The sequence below is a fragment of the Dipodomys ordii genome, unplaced genomic scaffold (genome assembly GCF_000151885.1).
Source record: "Dipodomys ordii isolate 6190 unplaced genomic scaffold, Dord_2.0 Scaffold132, whole genome shotgun sequence".
Lineage (NCBI taxonomy): Eukaryota > Metazoa > Chordata > Mammalia > Rodentia > Heteromyidae > Dipodomys > Dipodomys ordii.
In genome coordinates, this window is record NW_012267348.1 from 494345 (window position 1) to 516678 (window position 22334).

Sequence of the window (22334 nt, forward strand, 5' to 3'; positions counted from 1 at the left end):
TGGTCCTCTGGAGGAGCTTCTACACTGACATGGACAGAGTCCAATGAGATAGGGTGGCTAATTTCTCATCCTACATGGACTCTCACCAACCTGTACACTCTCCCAGGTAAAGGTGTCTGAATTAGATACCAAATCCTTCTTCCTGTGGGCCACTGGTAAATTGAGGTATACAACTAGCTCTCTATTTTCAGCCTTTTTGGTTTACTGAAACTCTGCTCATCCCTGATTTCTTTCTCAGGGACATCATCTAAGTTATCCATAAAATTCTCACCTCAGATCAAGGTCTTTCTCTCAGATGGTTTCTCTAATCTACTGCTATTTCTGAAGCACCAAAAAGCCTCTGACTTAGAAGAATCTTTTTAAAAGTCTATCTTCTCATTTCTACTGTCTAGGACAATTTATGAGACCAAAAATGCAGCTCTGATTAGAATAGATGTTTTTACTTAGCTGTAAGACAACTTATTCCCAGTCCTAGCGTGATGTTGCAAGACGGGGGAAAAAAGACACTAATGATGCTTACCTTCATTACGACATACCAGCTTATTCTGAATCAAAAAATCATACTTAATTTCATTACTTTACATGTCAAAGTTTAAGTTTGTGTATTAGAAACATTAGTATTAGTACTCAAACCCTACACTCAAACTAAAACATCGTGATATTTGGACTAGCATATTCTTTTTCCCTGCCATTTTCATAGCAAGTGAGTTCTATAGTAAGCTGCTCTCCCTCCTGGTCATCTATGCATTTCTCAGAAATGCCTCATTTCACATGCAGCCAAGTATCTATCCTAAAAGTGGCTCAACAAGTCTTAGCCTCAGTTTTAAAAAAAAAATCCCTGATAATGTTCCAAGTGAATTTTCATCCTTTAGCAATCTGGGTCCACTAATCTCCCCCACAGAACGTATGCTCGGGATTGAACTCAGGGCGGTCTGTGAGGACAGGAGCTCTGTGCTCCTCTTAGATTCCATAGTGACAACAGGGAACAACTTTCCTCTCCAGGGATGCTTGCTTAGTTTTACAGGGAGATAATGTTACAGCTCACTGTCTTTCCCTCAGAGCAGCTGCAGGAAACTTGATGCCAGAGAACAAACAAGCACGTCCTCCCAAGAAGCTGGCAGCTGCCTTTTCAGAACAGAGAGGAAGATATTTGCATTCAAAATACTCACTTTCCTGCACAAAGCCCAAACCTCTCTTCCCCACCAGATCAGCATGTGCGGGAAGGGAAAGCCAGAAATTACTTTGTCTCACAGCCCACCTGGATCTTCCTCAGGATCTTTCCTGTTGATCTTGTCTGATGAAGGAGCAAAAACCACAGTCCTAGGCTGAATGCCCAGGAAACAAGCTGCCAAAAGCCAGCACCCATGGGGGGGGAAAAATGGAAAAAGATGCTCAGACCCAGGTATTCTAGGGGATGACAAAGACAGGGATTTCCACAAAGACTAAGACATCATTACACCCATGCTAACAGCATACAGTATGGGAACATGAAGTTTTCCCTTTGGAAACAAATTCTGTAGAAAAGTTATTCATAAAAATAGAAGAACATTTAGGCTGGGCACTTATGGCTCACGCCTATAATCTTAGCTACTCAGGAGGCTGAGATATGACTGAGGATTGCGGTCTGAAGCCAGCCTGGGCAGGAAAGTCTGTGAGACTCTTAAGTCCAATTAACCACTAGAAAACCAGAAGTGGAGCTGTGGCTCAAAGTAGTAAGAGCGCTAGCCTTGAGCAAAGAAGATCAGGGACAGCACCCATGCCCTGAGTTCAAGCTCCACAACCAACAACAAAAAGTAGAACACTTACTTTTTGACAGTTCCCTCTTTTCTACCTTCTTAAAAAGAGGTTTGTCATTGGTCAAAAACAGTCAGCAGACTAACTGGCCACCACCTTCCCACAGTTATTTCAGTGAATTTATCCCTAATGCTCATGACACAGCTTTAAGACTAGAAGGCCAGCTGAAGCCTGTTCTATAACATCCAAGAAAATAGCCCAGCTGGGCAAGTTTCTTAAATTTCTAGACACTATCATAAGAGCTACAACACAGTAAATATAACCCAGCAAAACTTGGTAGGCAGCTCCATATAATGGCTACTCAAGTCTAGCTGAGATGTTCTGGCATCTTCCGCAGGTTGGCAAACCCATTTCAAGTGGAATGATCACGAAATCCAGATCTTGACTAGTCATGTCACCTAGTAATATATTCTGGATATATTCTGGATATTATAGAAGTGAGTGGATATTGTTACTTTTTGGCTCTTGATTCATGGCACTGTAGCTTCCACATTAAAACCAAATGGGAACATTGTCTTCAATAAGACAGATTCCAGCAGACTAGCTCTTGATTTCTGATGCTGTAATGACGTTAAAAGTATTGCAAAATTTGCAGAGCTCGATGAAGTTGGAATAATCCATACAAGTACCTTCCTGTTTCTCTTTACCTTCCTCCCTACCTCCTAGAATAGGCTTTGATCCAAAAACTGACTTAACATATTAAATTATTGTCAGATCTTATTTATAGACATGATTTTCAGAGCTCTGTATGAAGCCTTTCTCAAGATATGTGGTAGAAGAGTAGGGCAGAGGGGAGCAAGTACTGGCCAGAATATCCTTGTATGAGCCCTCCACTCCAAATAGGCCATGCAACCACAGAGATGAGCTGGGGAGCCAGAGAGAGGGCGGCAGCTAAAGTGGCAATGCTTAGACTCTTCCACTTCATTACAATGGAGCAACTGTGTGGAGTTCATCAGTGTAGCTGTAGCAACCAAGTTCTGCTTTGCATACCCCAGAGGTAAGAAGCTTGGAAGGAAGAGTAGGAGGATCTTCCTCACCTAAGGAGAGAAGAAAGGGAAGAATCACACAATCATTACATTTCACAGGTTCTGACACTCATGCCAGAACATCTGAGCAATAGTCTTAGTACAAATGAAGCAGACATCTCAACCAGCTCAAGATGTGGCAGTCTTATTCTCTTAACAGATTAGTTCCCTCAGCTGAGAAAGACGCCTTTCCTGAGGGCCAAAGGTTTGCATGTAAATCTACTAGTTTCTGGAATGGTATCCTGCTGGGGCTGCTGGGAGAAGTGGGCTCTCCTACTAAGCCCTCCTACCTAGGGCCCTGTGTTGACCTAGGATAGAAAGAATACTACACCCATGGACCTCAGGCTCTGTATATGTAGTCATAAAGACAAAGGAGGAAGTGGTGCTGTAGCTCAAGAGGGAGAGAGCTCACTTTGAGCTGAAGAGCTCAGGGGCAGTGCCCAAGCTCAGAGTACAAGCCCCATGACTAACCAAAAAACAGAAAGATAGATACATAGATAGATAGATAGATAGATAGATAGATAGATAGACAGACAGACAGACAGACAGACAGACAGACAGATAGATAGATAGACAGACAGACAGACAGACAGACAGATAAAACAAAAGACAAAGGAGATTGGAGGGCAGTAAATATTACTGCATAGAAAAGTATCCAAAGCTCCCTTGGTACCCCATGTGTTTTTGTATTCCAATGTTTTTGGGGTTCAGAAAACTTACATATTAAACATTCTATAGTACCCCTAGCAGGATGTGGGTGGCTCACCACAGGAGCTCAAATAAGTGAAAATCTTCATTACCAGAGGGTGAATCAAAACTATCAAACAAGTTGCAGAAACAGAATTACAAAGAGCTTGATCATTAGTATTACTTACTATCAGGTTTCACTTCCCAATAAGGTAAGCAGAAACAAAAACTAGAAATACTAATGGAAGAAGGAAGGAAGGAAGGAAGAGAAGAAAGAGGGAGGAAGAGAAGGAGAGAAGGAAGGAGGGAGGGAAAAGGAAAGAAGAAATGACAGAGAGGAAGCCTGGTGCCCATGGCTCATGCCTGTAATCTTAACTAATCAGAAGGCTGAGATCTGAGGATCTCAGTTCAAACCCAGCCCTGGCAGGAAAGGCCATGAGTTTCTTATCTCCAATTAACTACTTGAAAACTGAAAGTGGCACTGTGGCTCAAGTGGCAGAGTGCCAGCCTTGAGCAAGAAAGCTCAGGGACAGCGCCCAGGCCCCGAGTTCAAGGCGCACGGCAAACAAAATAGAGAAAAGAAGAAAGAACAACAACCAACCCTTGGGGTTGAAGGAGGGGCTCAGGTCACAAAGCCCTGGCCAACAAGCGAAACCAAGCTTCAGATACTGAGTTCGCAGGCATCGGATTAAAAAAACAACAACAACAACACAAAAATTCTGATGTCCTTTTTAAGTCTGGCCAAAGAGTGTGTGTAGCTTCTATCAGAAACACCCTGACTCCCCTGCACCTTACCCAGGCCTGAGGAGGAGGACACGCTCTCGGTCAGGGAAGACGTCTCTGTCTGGTCTGAAGAGAGTCCCTCCATTAGAGGCAGAGACAGCTCAGACGAGGGCACGGAGGAGTCATAGATGCCCGAGTCCCGTGGCATGTCCGAGGTGCTGCCGGCCTTCACAGCATGCAGCAGGGGTGAGAGGGCACAGCCGCCATCGCAGGCGGCCCCGGCCCCGGCCCCGGCGGCCCCGTCCAGGCCCGCGGCCTGGCTCTCCGGGTCCGCGGGCGCAGCGGCCCCCGGGGCTGCCACCTTGGCCTTCAAGCAGAAATCGCTCTCCCGTCCAGGTTTGAAAACGACATCATTTAGAACTAGGCCCGAGTCAAACTTCTCCAGAACCGGCTCCCGGCGGCACAGCGAAGGAAGAGGGACGGGTACTAGCTGCTTCTCGAACCAGTCAGGCTCCTCATCCATAAACCGGTGCATGTTGCAAATGGCAACGTACAGAGAGCGGCCTGACTTGCTCCGGAAGTAGTTCCTTCTACTTCCGTGCCCTGGATGGGAGCCCGGCTCCTGGAGCCGGGGATCTGCGGAGTGCAGGTGGGAGCAGAGCTGGGGAAGGTTGTCCATGAGTTTGTACTTGGAGCTCGGGTCCAGGACGCAGGGGACATCCCCTTCACAGGAGTAATCAAAGTAGACAGCGATGACTTTGCTGAGTGCTGTGGACGAACTCTGCTTGGCCTGGTGGAGCTTTTCCACAATAGCGGACATGGCCACCAGGAAGAGCTCCCCTTTCCCCGAGCTTCGGCTGCTTCCTCTGTGTTTGTAGTTTCTCTTGTCCACAAAGTACTTCATGCCTTTGGAACACACCACAATGATGAACTGGGACTCGTGGATCTTCTGAAGGACCCATTCTTTCTGCCCTTCCCTACAAAGGCTGAAGTCTTCCCAAAGGTCCAGAGCCACCTGGAAAGGATAAAAAAGCATCTTACTCAGATATTAGAGAGAAGAATGTAGGAATAAGTTGTGAATGATAGAGGAGGTCCTATCATCTGCCCCTTAACTAGTATTATGAGCAGTGTTATCTGTAGGCTCTAGGTTACCAAGTAAGTGGAGAAACAGTTAAGATTCTGTGTTGAGGGTTATAATACCTCGCCCTCTGCAAGAGTTTGCTATTCATCAACTCATTTCATCATGAGATACCATCACCACTGCTGCTCGAAAAGTGAGCAATTTAAATTACTACAGAAAATACTCTTCAGGAAACTAGAGGGTAATAACAGAAGGGAACTGCGTGCATATATATGAGTTGAAGCTGCCAGGTAGAAGGAGAAGTCTTTAGAGAGAAGACTAATAAGCTGTAAGAAAAAGGTATAGATGAACGACTTCCAAGTGTTCTAGAATACACATCTAGGTGATAGTGATTCACATCTAGAGTGTGACTGACCTCTGGCCACTTTCACAGATCCAGGGTCAGATAGTTGGTGAATACTAGAGAAGAGGACAATTAACTAGATATGGATAATCTGGTCATATGAATATTAACTCACTCTGGAATTACCAGTACCTGCTTCATAAAGATCTATAGTGTGGCATCTATACAATGCTTGTGAGCAAGAAGACTTTATTTGTCCTTTGGGATTGAGGAAGAGCCTTATTTTTTTTTTTTTGATGGCACATATGGCCTCTCAGTGGGTATCATCTTCTCAGAACATTTTGATCTAATTTTCCTGGCATTTCTGTTGGTGTTCAAAAACTAATTCCCAGCTGGGAAGGTGGCTCAGTAGTAGAGTGCTTGCCTTGCATGCATGAGGCCCTGGGTTCGATTCCTCAGCACCACATAAGCAGAAAAAGCTGGAAGTGGTGCCATGGCTCAAGTGGCACTAGCCTTGAGCTGAAGAACTGAGGGACAGTGCCCAGGCCCAGAGTTCAGGCCCCATGACCGACAAAAGACAAAACAAAACAAAAAACTAATTCCCCGGGGCTGGGAATGTGGCTTAGTGGTAGACTGCTTGCCTAGCATACACAAAACAAAGCCCTGGGTTCAATTCCTCAGCACAATATAAACAAAAGAAAGAAAAAAAAAAGCCAGAAGTGGTGCTGTGGCTCAAGTGGTAGAATGCTAGCCTTGAGCAAAAGGAAGCTCAAGGATGGTGCTCAGGCTCTGAGTTCAAGCCCCAGGACTGGCAAAAAAAACTAATTCCCAATGGTTATGATCAAATATGGCCCCTAAGACACAGCAAATTATAAGGGAAAGGTATTCTGAAATGACTTGTTCTCTTCTGCTCTAAGATGTTAACCAAGGAAAGCCCCCAAACCTATCTACTTGTTGAAATAACTCTGAATCCTTTTATTTTTTCTTTCTGTGTGTGTGTATGTGTGAACTAGGGGCCTAGGTTCTGCCCTTCAGCTTTCTCTCTCAAGGCTGACACTCTACCCCTAAGCCACAGCTCTACTTCTGGTTTTTGATGGTTAGTTGGAAATAGGTCTCTCCCAGACTTTTTTTTTTTTTTTGGGGGGGGGGTCCGGTTGTGGGGCCTGAACTCTGGGCCTGGGCGCTGTCCCTCAGCTCTTCAGCTCAAGGCTAGCACTCTACCACTTGAGCCACAGCGCCACTTCCGGCTTTTTCCTTTTGCTTATGTGGTGCTGAGGAATCGAACCCAGGGCCTCAGGCATGCAAGGCAAGCACTCTACCACTGAGCCACCTTCCCAGCCCTCTCCCAGACTTTCTTGACCAGGATGGCTTTGAACTATGATTCTCAGATCACAGCCTCCTGAGTAACCAGCAATACAGATATAATAAGCACCATGACTTGGCCTTATACTTCCTTTATTTTGTGCTAACTGGGTATATATGTCAAGCATTTAAAAACTATTCTTCCAGCCTGGCATGGTGGCTCATACCGGTAATCCTAACTACTCAGGAGGCTGGATCCGAGGATCGCAGTTCCAAATCAGTATGAACAGGAAATTCTGTGAGACACTTATCTACAATAAACTACAGAGAAGGGACCAGAAATAGTGCTGTGGTAAAGCTCAAGTAGTACAACACTAGCCTTGAGGAAAAAGAAGCTCAGGGACAGGGCTCATGCCCTGAGTTCATGCCCCAGGACTGGCACCAAAACAAAAACTATTCCTACCTTTGATTAATTCCACTTCCAGGCATTTCTCTTTGGGAAATAATCAGAAATGGGACAATATTGAACTACTGAGAAGTTTAACAATTCAGAGTACCTCAGTTACAGTAAACCAATATTAGGAATCATATATTTAAAATTGCAGTATATATAGAACTGCTAACAGTATATAAAATTATTAGGAGACAGAAAAACATCATTTCAATATGCCCAAAGTATAATATTGTATGTTTGAGTTCACTTACAGAGAAAAAGACTAGGGAGGAAATATACTACATATGTCTATAGTATCTGAAGACAGTACTGTGCCACCAGTTAGCTTGCAGTTGATTTCTGGTAGGTGCTGATCTGATCTGTCAAGTTTATGGCATTCCACACAGTAGGAAATACACTTTATTTACACCAGAGGGCAATCTTTCCACACAGAAAAAGTCTGAAAGACAGGCCAATGGGGTAATTTCAAAGTACAAATAACTCCTAACTGAAAATACTGTGCAAAAAATACTGCATTTTTAAGAAGCAGTTACCCCCATATATTGCCAAAGAAAAGAAACAGGGTGTGACTTCCCTGATAACTTTGGGCTTCACTCTAAAAATGACATTATTGAAAAGCTATATACTAGTAGTTAACTTGTATGGTTAAGAAATCAGAGCAGATAACCTGTTTTCACTGTATTTCCCTGCGACTTGTATATACACTTTCCTAATTTGGGGAGGGAAAGGGAAAAAAACGAAATGTTTAAATATGGATACAGGTTGACCCATTGAAACAATGAGATGTACAAGACTATGTTGAAAACAAACTTTACAACTTGTGGGGAGGGAGGAAGGAGTTGGGAAAGTAGGGAGGGAAGGGATGATAAACAAAAAACAAAAGGAGGAGGTAACAATGCTTGATAGGAAATGTACTCAATACCTTACTCATGTAACTGTAACCCTTCTGTACATTATTTTTACAATAAAAAAAAATGTAAAAGCTGGGTGCTGGTGGCTCACGCCTGTAACCCTAACTACTCAAGAGGCTGAGATTTGAGGATTGCAGTTTAAAGCTAGCCCAGGCAGGAAAGTCCATGAGACTCTTATCTCCAATAAACCACTAGAAAACCAGAAGTGGCCCTGTGGCTCAAGCGATAGAGCGCTTGCCTGAGCTGAAGAGCGCAGGGACAATGCCCAAGCCCAGAGTTCAAGCCCCACGACCAACCAAAATAATAATAATAATGAAGAAGAAGAAGAAGAAGAAATCAGAGCAGATACTCAAGCACATGACATATTACTGTTTTCTGGACTCTTCCCATCCTTCCTCCTGTTCTTTCCAGCTACAGTTTTCTCCTACACTACTGGTCTCTCATTTTTCATGATGTCATATTGGTCAATGGCCTAACAACCTCACAGAGGCCCTTGTTAAACATTTCTCCCTGGTCCCCAAGATCCCTTCCAGTGGCAATCTTCTCCATTCCCCTTCTCAGCAAAATTCTCTTAGGGAATTGAACCTTCCTCAAAGAACTGTCCTTCCTTGTTGTTCCCCTCTGACTGTTCACTGGAACTTCTCTTGTGTACATACCAAGATGTCTTGGGTGATAGCTCCTACCTTGGTTGCCTGTTGCCGTAGTAGCCACTGGCACTATTCATGCTCACAAAACTATCTGCCAGCTGAATGCTACTTCAGATTTTCAAGCAGGAGTGTATCCAGGTTAAAACCAGGTATTATGAAATAGTTGGTGCTAGTGATGAGTAGAACAGATGAAAAGAAGAATGAAAGACTGGCCCTAAGTTTGAAAGTATAGCACTAGTTAATAGCAGGTGTTGCCCAGTACCAGTAGTAGTTCATGCCTGTAATCCTAGCTATTCAAGAAGCTGAAATCTGAGGATTTTGGTTTGAAGCCAGCCCAAGCAGTAATGTCTGAGACTCATATCTCCAATTAATCACCAAAAAGCCAGAAGTGGAATTGTGGCTTAAGAGGAAGAGTGCTAGCTTTGGTCAAAAAAGTCCAGGTAGGAAGTGGTGCCTTGGCTCAAAGTGGTAGAGCACTCGCCTTGAGCTGAAGAGCTTAGAGATAGTGCCCAGGCCCAGAGTTCAAGCCCCACAACCAACCAAAAGAAAAACTCAGTGACAGGGCCCAGCCCCTGAGTTCAAGCCCCAGGAGGGACACAGGGGCGTGGGCACGAGTGAGCGTGCATGCGCGCACACACACACACACACACGCACACACAAATAGGTGTCACAGAAGCAGGCCTGGAGGAGTGGAGAAGACAATAAACAAGGAGTGTGGAGCATATGTACTGCTTGGAGGGGGGTGGGGGGAGAAGAGACTAGATTCTGTACCTCACAGCCACAGAAGTCCTGGAGAAAGTAGGCGAAGCACTGGATGACATTCACGTGATTCTGGCCATCTTTGCTGGAGTAGCAGAGGAAGACCTTGGGCCGTGGCCGAAGCCTCTCCCTGGGGAGTGCTGCAGTGTATGTGGAGGACTCAGAGCTCTCTTCATCTAAGTGTGAGTATATATTTTCTAAATTGGGAAAAAGATAAGGTTGATAGCTATGAATGACATTTTATCTTATTTTATATGACTTGGAATTCAGTGATAACTTCAGAAACAAACAGTTGTAATATCCATATAGAGTCCTGGTCCCCAATTCATCAACCCCCTGGGAATATTCATAGGAATGGTACATCTAGTTTCTGCAACTAAGCATCAAAAAGTAAAAAAACAAAACCCCAAATCATTCTTTTCTTTCTCTTTGTGTATGTGGAAGAAAGAGAGAGACAGACAGATAGGCAGACAGATGAGGCAGAAAGAGAGAGAATTATTGGGCTTAAACTCGGAGGCAGAGCCAGTGTATGCTCCGTTAGCTTTTTTTTTGCTCCAGGCTAGCATTCTACCACTTGAGGCTACCTCCACTTTTGCTGATTAATTGGAGATAAGGGTCAAACAAACCTAACTGCCTGGGCTGGCTTGAACTGTGATCTTCAGATCATATCCTCCTGAGTAGCTAGGATTATACAAAAATAATTCTCAATTTGAAATTGACCTTAGACAAAACAAGAAATGCTGCAAGGGCTGCTCTGGTCAGTGAAGTACCTAGAATTGGCTGTTGCAACATGGATGATCTTTACAAAAAATTAGAAAAATGTTTATTGAATGTAATTTATAAGGGTAAAGTATAGAAATCTTTCTTTTCTTTTTTCTTTTTTTATTTGAGATGGTTTCTAACTCCATTGCTTAGGCTGACCTTCATTCCTGGGCTCCAAGTTCCTGGAACAACAGTAGTACCCCGTCATAAATCTTTTTTTGTTTGTTTTGTCGGTTGTGGGCCTGAACTCTGGGCCTGGGCACTGTCCCCTAGCCTCTCTGTACTCAAGGCTACCACTCTACCACTTGAGCCACAGCGCCACTTCCAGCTTTTTCTGTTTATGTGGTACTGAGGAATCAAACCCAGGGCTTCATGCATGCTAGTTAAGCACTCTACCACAAAGCCACATTCGCAGCCCAAAAGTACATAAATCTTAAGTGTACACATGTGTGTAACCTCCACCCAGAACAACATAGGTAATCTCCAGTGTCCCAGAAAGTTCTCATATGACACCTGATTCTTTTTTTTTTTGTATGTGTGTGTGTCAGTTCTGGTGCTTGAACTCAGGGCATGAACACTATCCTAGAGCTTTATGTGCTCAAAGCTAGCACTCTACACTTGAGCCACAGCTCCACTTCCAACTTTGTTTTGGAAGTTCATTGGCGATAAGGGTTTCATGGACTTTCTTGCCTGGGTTGGCTTTGAACTGCCATCCTTACTTCTCAACCTCCTGAGTACCTAGGATTACAGGTATAAGCCACCAGTGTCAGGTGACACCTGACTCCTGGAAAGCCCTCACTATATTGTGGTTCATACCTTACACTCTCTTATGCCCTTGAACTTACTATCCTGAGTTTGGGAATTTAGTTATGTCTACCCTTTTAGTGGCTTCAGAGACTTTTTTTTGGGGGGGAGGAGTGGGGAGGGTAGGTCATGGGGCCTGAATTCTGGGCCTAGGTGCTGTCCCTCAGCTCTTCAGCTCAAGGCTAGCGCTCTACCACCTAAGACACAGTGCCACTTCCAGATTTTTCTACTTATTTGGTGCTGAGGAATCGAACCCAGGGCCTCATGCATGCAAGGCAAGCATTGTATCACTGAGTCACCTTCCAGCCCATCTTCAGAGACTTTTAAGTAACATGTTTTAATTCTGAAAGCTATAGTAAGCAAGGAAGAAACTAGAAGGCATAAGGCTTCCCAGATGCTGGAGGAACCAGGTGCTACAGTCTACCTTTCTGTTGGCATCCACCCCTGGCCTACCTCTTGGGAAGAGGGGGTACACAGTACACAAAGCGATACCTTGTTGCTTCTTGCGGCACATCACAGTGAAGAGCGTTGCAAATGCAGATATGACCACCAGTGGCACAGTAATGGCCACTGCTCTGATGGGCCCAGCCCATGGGGAATGCACTGGGAAATTCAAAACAAATATTGTTAAACTTCCGAAGTATACAGGTTCGAGCAAATAACAACAATCTAAGCCACCTAACAGATTCTAGGACCCCATAACCACCTTTCTCTAGCTGGAATGGTGATTATAAAAGGATTTGGTGCTTTTTCTTTAAAGAATGATGGAAAGCAATTAAACAGTTCAGTCTTCTGGGACAGCAAATACCTCAGGCTGAGAATTTTGCTTAAGGCAACCTCTCCTTCCAACATGGTTTTCCCCAAGAAGAACTGCTTTTTTATTTAGTCCAGCTGACAGACACCACACTGGCTTTGATCCTTCAGGCATCAACACCAAGGTGAGAAAAAATTCGGATTTGATGGAACTTCATTTATGAGGGAGTACCTGAGTTGTGTTTTGTTTATGTAAAGCAGGAAGTGTAGAGAACTGAAGGGATCAGATACCCCAGGTCTACAGTGGTTAAAACCTAACAATTCTTACCTGGTTTTAAGGCATAATGCATCACTTTTCTTGTTATATTAGTATCATCCACCAGCTACAAAATAGAAGGTGATAATATTATTATTATAATTTTTTTAAGTTATACCTGTAAGCCTAAATGTTTAGGAAGTGGAGATCAGGAGGATCACAATGTAAGACCAAGCAGATAAAAATGTTCATGAGACCCCATCTCAAGTAACAGTTGGATGTGGAGGTTCATACTTGTCATCCCAGATACAACAGTAATTTTAAATGGGTAAATCATATTCTAGGCCAACAAAAGGTGCGGCTCTCCAGGGCAAAAGGGGCTGGAGATATGGCACAACCAGGACAAGGTCTGCCTAGCAAGTGTGAAGCCTTGAGTTTTGAAAAACCTTGATTTTACTTTTCCATCAGCTGGCAGTGAGGGATAGGTGCAAAAGAAAGGACAATGGCTATGGGAAGAGAGCTGGTGGGGCCTGTAAGTCACTCACTATGCTAACACTAGCCACCATGTCTACTCATATTTGTCTCCACTTTACCAACTCAAAACGAACTTCAGCTATGCATGGTGTTCCACACTGTAATTCAAGCATTCAGGAAGCTGAAGCAGGAAGTTTCAGTTTGAGGCCAGCCTGGTTTACACAGCAAGATTCAGGGTAACCAGGCCTATTCTTTAGAGGACCTTCATGATTACTTTCAGATGTACCCATCCTAACCCACAGAATGCCAGTGCAAAATACAAGAACTAGGTATTTCTACCAAAATGTTATGCATTTCAATAATGGAGCTATGGACAAATTGTTCATTTCTTTTTACTTTTTACTTTTTTTTTTTTAAGTCCTGGGTCTTAAAATCAGGGTTTGGGCACTCACTGTCCCTGGGCATTTTTTCTCAAGTCTAGCACTCTATTACTTGAGCCACAGCTCCACTTGGAGATAAGAATCTCACAGACTGTCCTGCCCAGGCTGGTTCTGAACCACAATCCTTACATCTCAGCCTCCTGAGTAACTAGGATATAGGCTGAGTCACCAATGCCCAGCTATTTCACTGTTTTAATACTAAACAAACTTTTTTTTTGTTTTGGCAGTGCTGGGAATCAAATCCAGACTTGTATATGCTAAACAATGTTCCAAACTCTTGTTGTTTGGTGCAGGTTCTGGGTGCAGGTTCTAGGGCTTAAACTCAGGGTCTGGGCACTGTTCTTAGCTATTTTTGCTAAAGGTTAGTGTTCTACCATTTCAGCCACAGCTTCACTTCCAGCTATTTTGAGGGAGGTCAGTCCTGGAGCTTGAACTGTGGGCTTGGGCACTGCCCAAGGCTAGCCCCCTTCCACTAGAGCCACAGCTCCACTTCCAGCTTTTGTGGTTAATTAGAGATAACAGTCTCATGGACTTTCCTGCCTGAGTTGGCTTTAAACTGAGATCCTCAGATCTTAGACTCCTGAGTAGGTAGGATTACCTGGCTTCCCTTGGGTTTGTTTTTTTTTAAGACAGTGTTATGTTATATGGCTAAGGCTGACTTCAAACTTGTCATTCTACTGCCTCTGCTATTATGTACTAAGATTACTGATGTGAGCCAAAATTCCTGGTCTAAAACAAAAAAATTTTTTTTCAACATGGGGCTTGAACTCTGGGCCTAGGCGCTATTCTTGAGCTCTTCAGCTCAAGGCTAGTGCTCTACCACTTTGAACCACAGCACCACTTCCCATTTTCTAGTAGTTAATTGGAGATAATAGTCTCATGGACTTTCCTGGCCAGGCTGGCTTTGAACTGCGTGATCCTCAGATCTCAGCCTCCTGAGTAGGTAGGATTACAGGCGCGATGCACCAGCGACTGGCTAAAACAAAACGTTTTTACAGCTAACAATAATCTTAAAGTATATCTTTGTAATTTAAAGGAATATAATGCGATAATTTTAAATAATGCCCATAGACTATATAGTTATATAAAGATACTTATTTGAAGTAGTTAATGAAAAGATAAAACATTAATCATATTTTTTCTGTAGTAGTGAAGTTTCTAACCCAGGGACTCAAGTACTCTACCACCTGAGCCATTCCTCCAGCCCTTTTTCCTTTAGTCATTTTTCAGATACAATCTTGCTTTTTGCCAAAGCTGGCATCAGACTGTGATCCTCCTACCTATACCACCCATGTAGCTGAGGGTACAGGAGTAAGCCAATACACCCAGCTTCTTCTTTGAGATAGGGTCTCAATAATGTTTTTGTCTGTCTGGACTCAAACTGCAGCCCTATCTTCCAAGTAGTTGTAACTATAGGCATATACCACAAGGCCTGGCCCATGTATAAACATTTTTTTAAAAGAACCATGTAAAAATACAAATGCATATCTCTTCCAGAGCTTATATTAGTGTTGCCTACAATCCTAGCACTCAGGAGGTAGAAACTGGGAGAACAGAAGCTAAGGACAGCCAAGGCAAAAGTCAGCAAGACCTCATGTGGTCCAGTAAGCTGTGTAGAGAGAAAGAGAGAGAGAGAGAGAGAGAGAGAATTTCTATACACAGCTTTCTTAAGATGGGTGGTGTCTAGGTGGTGGTGAATGGAGTAGCAAGGTGGTTTTCAGTTGACAAAGTCAGTTTCAGTCAATTCAGTGCTGGAACTACTGTGGGGGGGGGGGGACTCTTCTGTACTTGGGATGAGGAACTGGGTTTCACAGGCTGTTACAGATAGGAAACCAAGGCCTAATGTTTATAGTAAGTTCTAGTGAACTTACTGCTATTACTCTGAGTTTTCGGGATGGATATATGTTCCAAGGTATATATCTTCATGCTCTGTGAAGGCCTTCCTTAATCAAGGTGGTAGTAGGAAGAGATGGGAAGGATAGTCTTATTGGACTACTGCAAGGTATTTGGTTATATAGGGTAGAAAAAGATGCAAGCTAACTTCGTGGGGTTTAATTAGAAGGAGGAGTGAGATATACAGAGAAGAATTTAGTTGATGTTGTATTGGGTTAGGGGGTATAGGAAGTAAAGGAAGAGTTGAATAGGCATATACATATACACAAATAAATCCCCAACAACTCCAAAGATCTAGAAGAGAGAAGAAAAACAGACAAACAATAGCAAAAAGAAACCCTCAAACAACAACAACAAAACAAAGGATGTAAAACAACAGTAAGAATAGTTAATAAAATAAAGAAACAGATGTTCAAAAAAAACTGGGCAAATTAAAAAAGAATTTGAACTGGAGAAATGAATAAACAAGAGACATCAAATGAACAAGATAATACAAACAGCTGAATGAACAAAAAAAGGCAATACATATAAGAGAATAATTCTATAAAGAGATGGAACCCTTGAAAAAAATCAAACCAAAATCCTGAAAATGAATAGTTCCATTTCCTAAATACTCAGTCTGAAGCCTTTTCTTCATTGTATTATTTATTTATTATTTTGGTATCAATGGTGGGGCTTGAACTCAGGGCCTGGGCTCTGTCTCTGAGCTTTTTTGCTCAAAGCTAGAGCTCTACCACTTGAACTACAGCTCCACTTCTGAATTTTTTTGGCTCTGACTTGCTGTCTTAGGATGTGATCTATCTCTTTTGGAGAACATTCCATGAAAGGCTGAACTGTGTATTGTGGCACAACTGGATGAAATACTCTGCATACGTGTGTTGAGTCAATTTGGTATATGGTGTCATTAATTATGAGGTTTCTTTGTTGATTTATTTTTGTTTATTAAGAGTGAGTATTGGAAGCCCTTGGGAGCTGACAGTAAAGTTCAAAGGTCATCTTGACCCCTGTGCTCGCTTAAAGGCACATACAAGGAACTGGCTTACTTAAAAGACACCACGTACCCAGGATTGCTTTGCTATGTCTGCAGTTTGCTTTAAATTTTTCTTGTTTTTCTGGACTATAGTAGAATGGCCTGAGTGTGGGGGCCCACGAGGATGCACTGTGTCGCATGTGTGGAACTCCCAATATCCAGGCTGCTCCCATGTTCTGAAGAGGATGTCCTTACGAGATACTGACTTTTATATATGCCCAGGAATTAACTGAACTGCTTCGGACATTTCTAACTGTGATGCTTATTACTGTGCTAGGTGGGGATGTGAAGTAACTGGGACGGGCTCTTAGATCATGCACAAGGGCCTTCCCTATCCTTGTCTGGCAAATCTCACCCCCCAGACTTGCCTCAAACCCCCTGCGTGGCCAATGCTATCCTTACCAATGTAATCCTGTTAAAATACCTTTACAAAGGATAACTAACTGGGAGATGGGTCTGCCATTAAAAAAAAAGTGGGGGGGGGGAATCTGTAGGACACATGGGCAGCAAAGATGGCGCTGAGAGGGAGTTGTGTGGGCAGAGCCCAATTTACTGTAGAGCACATGGGCAGCAAAGATGGCGCTGAGAGGGAATTGAGAGGACAGAGCCCAATTTGCTTTACGTTCAGTGCATAACCAGCCTGTGGAAGCTTAGGTGCATGATAGGGTGTGACCTTGACAGTCCTCCCCTGCCATGCCACCGGCTCTTTTTTGCTTTAAAAAGAGCTTGCACTGTTAATAAATGAGTTTCTTCCTACTTGACTTGACTCCCTGCTGCATCTGATTGTCTCCCGGGCTGAGGGAAGCTGGGGAACAGGTGAGCGCTGCACTTACCTTTCATCAGATCCCGTCCGTCTGTCTTTTGTGGGACAGACGAAGACCCAACAAGTGAGGTATTAAAAAAAAGACAAAAGACAAAGTGTAACTTTGGCTCAACTGGTAGAGCTCTAGTTTGAGCAAAAATGCTCAAAGACAGTGTCCAGGCCCTGAATTCAAGTCCCAGGATAAGCACAAAAGAAAAAATAAACCTTTCCTGAAAAAACCTAAAAGAATTCATAATATTAAAGCAGCATTTCAAAAAATATTCAAGGAATCGTAGCCTCAGAAGACAATCCAAACAGAAAACAAACAAATAAATAATAAACAACTCATATATATATACAGGAATATTACATTGCAATAAAGAAAATAAAAGGCAAATAAAGAAAAATGAAATCATATCACTTGCCGAGAACTAGATATACTTGGAGGACATCATACTGAGTGAGGCAAGATAAGCTCAAAGAACAAAACATCATATATTTTCTCTCATATTTGTGGGAGTTATACCTAAAAGGCATAAATGTTTATGGACATGGACATATATACCTTTAACTCTATATACAAATAAACACAGAGGGGCTGGGAAGGTGGCTCAGTGGTAGAGCACTTGCCTTACAAGCTTGAGGCCCTGGGTTCGATTCCCCAGTACCACATAAGCAAAAAGAAAAAAGCCGGAAGTGGCGCTGTGGCTCAGGTGGTAGAGCACTAGCCTTGAACTGAAGAGCTGAAGGACAGTGCCCAGGCCCAGTGTACAGGCCCACTACCGGAAAAAAAAAAAAAACACAGAATTTTGAATATAACTAAGAAAGACAGGAATGGGGAAAGGAAAAAGAAAAAGAGTAATACTGAAATAGGATGAATATAGCCAAAATAGATTGTTTGCAGCTATGAAAACAGAGAAAACCTGCTGAAATTGTTTCAGGAAGTAGGGAGGGGCGTGTGATAAAGAGGGTGAGACTGACTGGAATATTTTGTAAAAATGTATGGGAATGTAACAATGAAATCTCCCCTCTATATAACTACTTTAGGCTAATTAAAAAGATAGATAGATAGATAGATAGATAGATAGATAGATAGATAGATAGATAGATAGATAGATAGATAGATAGATAGATAGGATAGATAGGATAGATAGAACTAGGGCAGAAAGGCTAGGGGTGTATGGCTTATGGCTTAAGTGGTATATATGAGTGGTAGCATAACTAGCCAGCAAGTGCAAGGCCAAATTCAAAACCCAGTATGACACCAAAAGAATAGTAATTGTTCACAAATGTCATTCTACAGAACAAATAAGACTTCCTGCACTTGTACATACCTCCATTATATAATCCCCAGGAGAAATGTTTTGAAGGAGGCAGCTGGTTGTTTCAGTGTTTTGTTCCTGCAAAGAAACAAAAAGTACTTTAAAAAAAATTCATCAGGGTTTCTCTCTTTCCCTAGAGTACAAGGAGACTTAAGTTTTGATCACATTTTCTGAAGTTGTAATTAGGTCAGAAAGCAAATATATTTATCTGCTACACATTATCTGATAGCTCTATCTGGATAGCTCCTGTGCTTAGTGGGTGATGCCTTCAATGGGTGATGCCTTCTACAGGAATATTTCATTTGAAGATACACACTTTTACTTATTTGTCAGAATTACTTTTTTTCTTTTCTTTTTTTTTTTTGGTGGGGGGTCCAGTCATGGGGCCTGAACTCTGGGCCTGGGCTGTCCCTCAGCTCTTCAGCTCAAGGCTAGCGCTCTACCACTTGAGCCACAGGGCCACTTCCGGCTTTTTTTTTCTTTTTTGCTTATGTGGTGCTAAGGAATCGAACCCAGGACCTCATGCATGCAATGCAAGCGCTCTACCACTGAGCCACCTTCCCAGCCCCCTTTTCTTTTTTTTATTGTCAGTTGTGGGGGCCTGAACTCTGAGTCTGGGCACTGTCCCTCAGCTCTTCAGCTCAAGGCTAGCACTCTACCACTTGAGCCATGGCACCACTTCCGGCTTTTTCTGCTTATGTGGTGCTGAGGAATCAAACCCACAGTCTCATGAATGCAAGGAAAGCACTCTACCACTGAGCCTCTATTTGTCAGAATTTTACCTTGAATAGAAGGTCAAAGAGGTTCAATGACAAAGGTGAGAGCCAGTGGGCCAGCCAAGTTAGGACAGTAACCAACACACATAAGAACAAGCAAGATGGGCTGGGAAGGTGGCTCAGTGGTAGAGTGCTTGCCTTGCATGCATGAGGCCCTGGTTTTGATTGCTCTGCACCACATAGGCAGAAAAAGCCAGAACTGGCGCTGTGGCTCAAGTGGTAGAGCGCTAGCCTTGAACTAAAGAGCTGAGGGACAGCGCCCAGGCCCAGAGTTCAGGCCCCACGACTGACCAAAAAAAAAAAAAAAAAAAGGTTCAAGATGAAACTGAGTTTTCCACAATGATCAAAAAACTTTGTTGGAGACAGGAAGATGGCTGCCAAACTATAATAGAGAATCATCCTAGCACTCTCTAACCAGAGATTTGGGGTCCTAACACTCAGTTCTCCTTAAGAGATAACAACAACAAATATATGAACAAACAGAAAATCACAGGAACTGAAAAAAAAAACTAATAACTTGGACACATAAGGATGGAAAATTGCCAACAGCCCTCCCCCATTCCCTCATCTCACACTAGCAACCACAAAAGCGGCCGGGTGACTGCCTGGGACTCCAGGACCGAGGAGCAGACTACAGCACCCACATTCAGATGCAGAAAACTCCCACAGCGCTGGAGCAGAACAGTGCAGAAAGAGATAGAAACCAGCAGCACACCACTGGGACACCCAGATCAGAAGAGCTCCCAGGGCTCCACAGGCCAGCCCACAAACAACTGCAGCAGAGCTCTGAGGAAGGCTCCACAGCTTGGTGGCCGGGAGGCAAGAGCAACTCCTCAGCTGGGTGGTGGGAATGGTCAGCGGCCACCAGGGACACCAGACCCTAATGGCAGCATTCAGACAGAGATTTGCCACCATACCACCAGTCAGCCCTCATCCAATTCCAGGATCAGTAAATACCCTGCCTGGCACTCTCACCCCATGATAGTGACCCACAAAGATTGGCCCAGACCCCTCCCTCCCATCCAAGAAGGGGCACCACACTTGAAGAGGACAAAGAGCCAGAGCCCTCATCCCCCCACCCCACCTGTTGGCTTCCAGTAAGAGGCCACTAGGACTCATACAGGGGAGGGGAGGAGGGGAGGCCGTAGGCACACTAGGACACTGCAGCTGCCACAGCCCAGCTATTGGCAGGGAAACCACATCTATTTGAAAACAACATAGACAAAATCCTGCACTTGCCAGGAACCCACCTCTTCCAAAACCTCATGCCCATCCCTGAATCTAATTTCCCCAACCCTTCACAGCAGACAGGCCTAAGCTCCCAGTTGCAGGGAGACCAACCACTCCCTGGTTGGGAGCCACAAAGCATACACACACTCCAGAGGCCAAGCATTGGCCACCTGAGGGAAGAGAGACAACTTGGGGCCAAAACACAAACTACCATGTAGCCATGGGAACCCATCCCTTCTGAGGTGTGCATCCATCCATCCCAGAGGCTGGAATATAAGCTTCCCAGCCACTGCTATGGACCACTGGATGGTGCTCCTTTAAGCTAGCCTAGGGCCAACTACATGCACAGACGCTTGCTGTTCCAGGGACCCAGTATTGGCTAATCCACCCAGTGTGAAGCAGTCCAGCCACCTGTTGGGCACAAACAGGCTAAGCTTGGTCCATGGCACTGACAATCTCTGAACCCAAATGCATAAATGACAATGGAACAGTACAAGATTCATGAACAATCAAGACAACAAACCAAATACAAAAGCCAACAACAATCCAGAGAAGGACCCTAGTGAGAATAAAGGAGAAAAGATGGAAGACAAAAGTATCATCAAAGAAATGGTGAAACAACTGGCTGTTGAAATAAAAAAGGGATATCCAAAAACAATTTCAAGGTTACAAAGACAAAATAATAAAGAAGATACAGGACTCCCAAAGAGATATGGAGACAAAAATAGAAAATTAAAAGATGAAATTAACACTGTGAAAACTGATCTCAACAAAGAACTGGAGGCATAAAAGGTTAAAATTTCACAAGACAAACTATAGTAGAATCCATGGTAACAGAGTAAGTGACCTGGAAAATAGAATAGTAGGAGTCAAGGATAAAATAGAGGGGCTAGAACAAAAAGTCAAAGGTATGGAAAAAACACTCAGAACCTACCAAAGGTAAATCCAAGAACTGGCAGACTCAGTTAAGAGACCAAATTTATGTATAGTCAGGATTGATCAGGAGAAAGAATTCAAAACTAAAGACACTGAAAATGTACTCAATAAAGTAATAAAAGAGAACTTCCCAATCTTTTTTTTTGGGGGGGGGGATGGAGTCCAGTCGTGGGGCCTGAACTCTGGGCCTAGGCACTGTCCCTCAGCTCTTCAACTCAAAGCTAGCACTCTACCACTTGAGCCACAGTGCCACTTCTGGCTCTTTTCTTTTTGCTTATGTGGTGCTGAGGAATCGAACCCAGGGCCTCAGGCATGCAAGGCAAGTGCTCTACCACTGAGCCACCTTCCCAGCCCATGAGCCACCTTCCCAGCCCCCCCAATCTTAAGAAAGAAAATCTTACCCACCTAACAGAAGTATATCAAACCCCTACTAGACAGGATCCAAGAAGAAACACTTCTACACACATCATAATAAAAACATTAGACATGAATAGCAAGGAATTGCTTCTAAATATTGCAAAATCAAAGGAGCTGTATGACAATGGAAAGAAAATCAGAATCACTGCAGAGCTCTCCATACAAACCATCAACACAAGGAGAGCCTGGAATGGTATAATTTAAGCCCTGAGGATCAACAACTGCCAATCCAAATAAGTGTACCAAGCGAAGCTATCACTTACATTAGATGGTGAAACTAAAACCTTCCATGACAAACAAAAATTAAAGGAATTCATGAACACTAAACCAGCATTACAAAGAATACTAAAGGGAGGAATACAATCTGAAGAAAAAGTCAAGGAAACAGACAAAAATCACTAGAAAACCATGTTAGTAAACACAGGAAAGGGAGAGAGGCAAAATACAGGAAATCAACAAAAGGTCAAGAAATGACTCATCTCTCAATAATAACCCTAAACATTAATGGACTCAATTCCCCAATCAAAAGAAAAGAATAGCAATTGGAACAAAAAACAAGATCCATCCTATGTTGTCTCCAAGAGACCCATCTCACAAAGATAAAAACAAACTCAAAGGGATGGAAAAAGATCTTCCATGGAAATGCACCCTGCAAGAAGGCAGGGTAGCTATATTGATATCTGATAAGTAGACTTTTCATTAAAACCAGAGAC

At 43.4% G+C, this 22334-nt stretch overlaps 1 protein-coding gene across 1 annotated transcript in view; it reads right to left on the reverse strand.

Annotated features, from left to right (window-relative positions):
• Positions 1–2689: 2689 nt before the first annotated feature.
• The window catches only part of Il17rd (interleukin 17 receptor D), an 82423-nt gene continuing 62778 nt past the window's right edge, over positions 2690–22334 (reverse strand). The window contains exons 8-13 of the mRNA XM_013030734.1: positions 18275–18340; positions 12374–12428; positions 11785–11895; positions 9739–9923; positions 4302–5244; positions 2690–2831 (exon numbers count right to left, since the gene is read on the reverse strand). Coding sequence (XP_012886188.1) covers positions 2719–2831; positions 4302–5244; positions 9739–9923; positions 11785–11895; positions 12374–12428; positions 18275–18340 — 1473 coding nt within the window. The 3' untranslated portion in view covers positions 2690–2718. The remainder of the gene's footprint in view (positions 2832–4301; positions 5245–9738; positions 9924–11784; positions 11896–12373; positions 12429–18274; positions 18341–22334) is intronic.